Source organism: Ananas comosus, linkage group 16, assembly GCF_001540865.1.
Source record: "Ananas comosus cultivar F153 linkage group 16, ASM154086v1, whole genome shotgun sequence".
Lineage (NCBI taxonomy): Eukaryota > Viridiplantae > Streptophyta > Magnoliopsida > Poales > Bromeliaceae > Ananas > Ananas comosus.
Genome location: NC_033636.1, coordinates 4445562 through 4452580, shown reverse-complemented (window position 1 = coordinate 4452580; position 7019 = coordinate 4445562). Strand labels below are relative to the sequence as shown.

The 7019-nt window shown below is 42.0% G+C and overlaps 1 protein-coding gene across 1 annotated transcript in view; it reads left to right on the top strand.

Moving 5' to 3' along the window:
* Positions 1 to 5488, top strand: part of LOC109722280 (delta-aminolevulinic acid dehydratase, chloroplastic-like) — a 14506-nt gene extending 9018 nt beyond the window's left edge. Inside the window, exon 13 of the mRNA XM_020250266.1 lies at positions 5131 to 5488. Within this exon, the coding sequence (XP_020105855.1) occupies positions 5131 to 5310 (180 nt within the window). The 3' untranslated portion in view covers positions 5311 to 5488. The remainder of the gene's footprint in view (positions 1 to 5130) is intronic.

Sequence of the window (7019 nt, the reverse complement as noted above, 5' to 3'; positions counted from 1 at the left end):
CTTGACTTTTTTTAAACCTCTGTTGTCTAAACTGTGTTGCTGCGAATGTCCCCAGAAACTCTGGGGCTTGTAAGGTTCTGTTTTGTAATTTGTAGTCTTTTCTGTACTGTGTCCGTGACATTGCTGTAGTCTTTGGCTCTGGATGTGTAGGCGCGTCTCTTTAGACGCCTTAAGGCTACGAAGTCGCAGTCACTCCGATTGAGGCGTCTCCTCCGAGAAGCTGAACTAGGCGAAAGAGCAGGTTAATGCGCGAAATAAATAAATAAATAACTTTGTACTTTTCTTACTTAGATATACACATATATATATATATCAACTCGACATTAAGATAATCATCATTTACCCAAAACAACGGTGGTTAAACAAAAACTACTACTTCAGAAGTTTAGTTACTAGCCATAACAATTTATTTCAGTTATGTGGTCTGTATCCAAGAATCCAAAGTGGATTCTGTGTCCCGGTCTTTTCTTCGCTCCTGTTGCGGCTCTAGTTTCGACAGGTGTCAAGCCTCTGGTGGCTTAATCACGTGCTGGAGTTCAAAATTCTTTTTGTGCGATGAGGTTCTAGTGCGAAAGTACTCGCTCACTCTCTATCTGACTCACCTCGTTAGCGGGAAGCGCTTCTACATCACGAATGTCTACGGGCCTCCAACTTGGGACGGCAAGAACGAGTTCTGCGATCAACTCCTCTCCCTCTGTGGCTTATGCTCCACCAACTGGGTGATCTGTGGTGGCTTTAACTTCACCAAAACCAATCCGAAAGAAAGGGGAAGCCCTGGAGTTCTAAAGCTATGGCAATGTTCTCGGACCTCATCAATAAACTTGCGGTCATCAATTTACCCATGTCAAACCAAAACTTCACTTGGTCAAATATGCAACATACGCCCACCTTGGCTAAGCTCGACAGATTCCTAATCTCGACGGAATGGGACCAATCCTTTCCACTCTGCAAGGTCAAAGCTCTTCCAAGGATCACTTCTGACCACTCCCCAATTGTCCTCTGTACGGGCCTTCTGCCTGTGTTGCGAAGATTTCGGTTTGAGGTGTGGCTCACTAAGGAGGACTTCATATACACTGGTGGAATGAAGTCCCTCGCAAGGACTCAGCTATCCTCACTATCACTGCTAAGTTCCGTCACTGTAGAGTCTGAATTAAAGAATGGTGCAAGACGCACTTCTACAGCATATCAAAAGCCAAGAAGCAAATATTGGCAGAAATCCAAGCCATCGACCAACTAGAGGAACAACAAATCTTGCCCCTTGAAACCTTGGAAAAGCGGGCTATGCTCAAGTCAAACCTTCAGACAATTTTAAACGAGGAAGAAATTCTCTGGAGATCTAGAGCCAAACAACTATGGTTAAAGGAAGGTGATGGAAACACCAAATTCCTCCATGCCGTCGCTAACGGCCGAAAGCGAAACAACTCGATTGAAGTCATCGAAGATGAAGCGGGCCACCTCATCTCTAACGAACATTTGAAAAGATCCTGCTTCTACGAATCTTTCCAGAGATTGTTTGGACAAGAAGAGAATAGTCCGCCGTCTTTCGGCAACTGGAGTGGCCTCTACCACTCTAACGGATTGCTCGATCCTGACTCCCTTACAACACCTTTCACCATCGACGAAGTCAAGGCTGCTACCTTTCAACTAGGCAGTGATAAAACCCCGGGACCGGACGGTTTTCCTCTAATTTTCTTTCAAAGTTTTTGGGAAGTAATCAAGGACGATATCTTCAAGGTCTTCATCGATCTCCACACTGGTACGCTGTTTACTGGCCCGACAGACTACTCTTTTGTGTGTCTTGTCCCTAAAAAAGGAGCGCGTAGGGTCAGAGACTTTCGACCCATAAGTCTTATTAATGGTATCCAGAAAATAATCTCCAAAGTCCTGGCCAACAGACTAGCACTTACTCTACCATCCATTATCTCTTCAACACAATCGGCCTTCCTCAAAGACCGACTTTTAGCGGACTTATTCGTCACGGCAAGTGAAATAATAAACTGGTGCTCAAAATCTGGTAAGGAGTGCACAAGCATCAAGGTTGACTTTGAAAAAGCCTTTGACAGCGTCAGATGGTCGTTCCTTAAGTGCATATTACAATGGCTAGGATTCAATGACACATGGTGGTCGTGGATAGAACAGTGTATCTACAACGCCAAAATAGCCATTCTTGTGAACGACACTCCTACTAACTGGATGAAAGCTAGGAAGGGGCTCAGACAGGGAGACCCTCTATCCCCTACCTCTTTCTACTGGTAGCGGACTGTCTGGCCAGACTAACCGAATCTGCGAGGGGGAACAACCTACTCCGAGGCATTGGACCAACCGACGACTGCCAGACGGTCCTTATCCAATACGTCGACGATACAATTTTCTTCTCTGAGCCTAGGAAGCGCTATATACGGAACCTTCGTTTTCTTTGGAACTTTTTTGAATGGGCTTCAGGTCTCAGGATCAACGTGGATAAGACGGAATTGTTCTACTTGGGGTCGCACCCACGAAAAGCGAATAGACTCGCTAATATTATAGGATGTAAGGTTGGCAAACTTCCTTTCCGGTACCTGGGCATACCACTACACAACAAACATCTACGCAAGGAGGATTGGAATTTGGTCATCAATCGCATAGAGGCGCGAATCGAAGGCTGGAAAGCCAAACTGTTATCCTTCAGGGGAAGACTCACTCTCGTAAACTCGGTACTCACCAACCTCCCCCTATTCTTTCTTTCAATTTTCAAAGCACCACACTGGGTCCTGCAACGAATTGAAGCACTCAGAAGAGCTTTCTTCTGGAAAAGGGTGCTCCAAAATTACTGGAGGTGACTGTCTCGTTAACTGGAAAACTGTCTGCAAAAGCAAGAGAGAAGGTGGATTAGGGATCAAAGACATGGAATCCATGAATGTGGCGGTAATTACCAAGTGGTGGTGACGCTTCTTTACCGAGCCAAATCTCCTTTGGCGCAAATTGATAAGTTCCCTTTACTACGCAAGAAGAAGGCCATTGCATGAGGGTATAGCCTTCGTCCCCTACTCCCAGTGGTGGAAAAGTGTGGTACGTTGCCGTGAGTTGTTTATTTGTGGAGTAACCTTCGAGCTAGGCGATGGAAGAAACATCAGGATGTGGTCTGATATATGGATCGGGGAAACCCCAATTCGTACCCTATTCCCGACCATTTTCAAGAAGATCACGAACAAAGAGACCCGAATAAGCCGATGCTGGAACTCTAACGGATGGAGATGGCGCTACATCTGCCATGGCTTCCCAGTGTCCCAATCTGTCGAAAGCAGCAGACAGTACACATTGTTGGAGGATCTGCTACAACTCCACAGTCCAAGCAATGGTGCGGACTTGATCAAGTGGCGGTGGTCCTCCAGCCAGCAGTTCTCAGTCAGGTCACTCTACCAGTTCGCCTCAGATGCCGGAATGCGAATACCGATGTTCCAACACATTTGGAGCTTAAAAATTCCAATCAAAATCAAAGTCTTCATTTGGTTGTTACTCCGGAAAAGACTACCTACCGCTGATAGACTGCTCAACCGAGGCATGCCTGTAGACCCACAATGTGTCTTCTGCGCGGTTCAAACGGAAAACTGCGACCATCTCTTTTGTAACTGTCTTCTTCAGATTCCTACTATGTATCGATGAACTGGAGACACCCGAGCACACCACGAGTGACGTCCGAAATCTCTGGATCGGAGCTTCAGCCAACCTCCTCAAGTCAAAGAGGTCAGTTTGCTTGACCTTTCTGGCAGCGATCTGGTGGGTGGTCTGGAGGGATGGAAATCACTCTATCTTTCGTGGATCGGTACCCAACGCTTCTCGGTCGCTAGAGTGCGTCAAACTACTCATGAGTAGCTGGTCAGCCGTGCTGTAAAGTGCTCCTTACTTTCTCTTCTTCTTTTCTTTATTTCTTTTCTTCCCCTGCCTCCGCCCTCATCTTTTGCTTGTCACCGCCCCTCCCTTTTTTTGCCTGTATCTCGGAAGCCCTAGCTGCTTCCAATATGTACGCTCAATTTATTTAACTTAATGAATGAAGCAGGTAGCTTGCTACCTATTTCTCAAAAAATAAATAAATAAATAAATCTCCTTTTGTTTTGTTGACCGTACCAAAGAAGATGCTCCAAGCAGCCTTTTTTTTTTTTTTTTTTTTTTTTTTTTTTTTTGTGATCACATCCAAGTGGGTGCTCCTGGCAACCCACTTCGTATGGCCCTAATCAGGCCGTACACGTTGCCCTGCCAAGCATAGCCGAAGGATGCGCAACGTCCACGCGCCGCTTCAATGGAAACCGGTCGAGACCGGATTTTTTTTTTTTTTATAAATCGTTTAATGCGGCAGGGTTGGTGACGCCGTTCTTCCGAACGCCGATCTCGATTGGAGATCGGCCGACGTTACCATTAACGCAAACCAATCAACAAAATTTATTTATTTATTTATTTAATGAAAAGAAAATCAAACGAAAACTGAAAAGAAACGAAAATCCGGCAAAAGGTTTGTCTCTGATACCACATGTAAGAAACTTTATGAGAAACTAAGATCGTATCTTCTGCCATGATTTCGATTTCTGTACCCGATTTGTAGGCAGCGATCCTTGCTCGTTATTCTTCCTCGTTCGTGATCTGCAAGAAGACGGACGTTTCGAGTCTAATTCCCTTATCCCCGGAGATGGAACCGTCACAGACTATTGGATTAGGGTTAGACCGGGACTCCCGTATATTACATATTTATATATAACTTAATATAAGGATGTTAAATCACGTCCGTCCATCAAGGACGTGTCCAAATACATCCTAACCGTAAGATCTATCATATCTTTATCGATCGACTTAATAGATTGACCGTATCTTTATAGATCGCCTTGAATATATCACGTGGGCCACATCCAACAATGATTTCTTTGGATGTTAACTGCTTTGGTTCTCTCTTGATTTCATTTAACCATATGAAATTGGCCGAGTTTCTGCGTTTATCTTAATTCGAGCAAATTTTACCCCTTGGGTGTCGGCTTTCTTATGTTAAGATTTTACCGGTGTAACTGAAATCTGAATTCTCAATACTAAAACTGGTTTACATATGATTAAATTTGCTTCTTAGTGTTTCTAATTAGACTCAAATCTGTTTCTACTTGTATTTAGGTTTCTGGAGAGTACTCAATGATCAAGGCTGGGGGAGTACTCAAAATGATCGATGAGGAGAAGGTCATGATGGAATCGCTGCTTTGTATCAGACGAGCCGGCGCCGACATCATCCTCTCTTACTTTGCTCGCCAAGCTGCGAGCGTATTGTGCGGCATGAGCGGCATGAAATTCAAATAGCTTAGATCATGTACATAGTTTTCCCATTAGCTTTCTCTGAGCCCATCCGACCCATGTTTTCTGTATCATTTCATCTCCTTTTGTACACTATTCTTATTAAGAGCTGGGCATGTTTACTTATATCGTTTATTTTGTATATTTATTTGTATTTTGCGTAATAAATTATTAGTTTTGTGTATCTCTCGGTTGCTTCGGTTGCTGAAGGGACCATTAGAAAGTACATGGGGAGTTAATGAAAACTAAGAAAATGATAGTTTAAAGAATGAATGTGATTACGTAAGATTTTATATCTGAGCAAGTCCTGAGACGCAAACACGAGGATGACTTTTTCCTCAAATGTAAGCTCAAATTCAATGTAGAGATCAATAATGTAGAAATTATTTTTTTTGAGAGAGATAGGTAGCACACTATTCATTTCTTTTATTTCATTTAGAAATACACTTAGCTGGAAATGTAAATCAATTAAGATTCGAACTTGAAACCTCGAGTATCAACCATCAAGACTTTTGCCACTTGTTTTAGGGACGGTCGGTATAATGTAGAAAATTATTGAACATGAATAAATATCAAATAACCGGGTCGGGAGTGCAGATCCAAATGTTGATTAGAAAAAGCTAGTTTTTTCTTATTATCTTTTTTAAACAGCTTCTAATTATAGCAAAATTGGAAGTTTCAAATCAAAGTTTTTATTTTGAGGCTAAAAGGGTCGTGTTATGTTCATACCGAGGTAATTATAATGTATAATTACTAGTTGTGGAAGTAGGGAGGGTGCATTGATTAGAAGTCGCGAGAACTTCAATGATGCAAGCTTAGGTCTTGTAGTTCATGGAAGATATGTTTAAATATGCTCATCATTTGAACTTTTGGTAAAGTTTTAAGCCAAAATAAATCTACTTTTTCAAGTGAAAGTAAAGGTGATGTGTCGATATATAAAAGCAATTTCAACTTCTGAAGAGGACACTTAGAGCTTATTTGGTCCAGCAGTGTGGCCCGTGAGTGGGCTGCACCGTAGGGCTTTTTGAGAAAGCTGTGATTTTGGAGCTTCATCAAAAGCCCTAGTTTAATTTGCCTGGTCGTGCACCTCAAACGTGACGTGCGTGCACAACCAGACTGCCTAACAGGCCCTTAGTCATAATTGGAAAAAGAAACACCACAACATACCACACATCACCGACCATGGGTAGCTATATGGAACGACAAATATTTATTTAGGCAAATTGCATGTGTCGTTGCAAAATAACTAGATTTTTTAATAAATTTAAATTTATTCACATGGAATGTAGGATTAGAAATATTAATATATATTGTATAATATATACTGTGTATCTTTATCGACCAAAAGTTATGCTTAAGATCACATAAACTAAGATAGATGAGTCTGTTATTTAGGAAACAAAAGTTTGGTATTCTACTACCGTGAAAAGCTATGTAGGTAGAGCTTTTTAGCTCCAATAGAAGCCCAATTTATAATTCTGTCACTGGCGCAGTAAAAAATATTCGATGTAATTAACATTCATCGAAGAAAAAAATTGTTTGTATCTCTTCGAATAGCTCAAATTACAGTAGATCTCCAATTTTGGTTTTGATTAGTTCAAGGGTCTCTAATCACTCCCAATTAGGCTTAAGAACTTGTAGTTAAAGAAAGTAAAATCGACTACTAAGGAGTAATAAATTATTTAAATAAAATGATGCCAAAATGCAAATCAGCA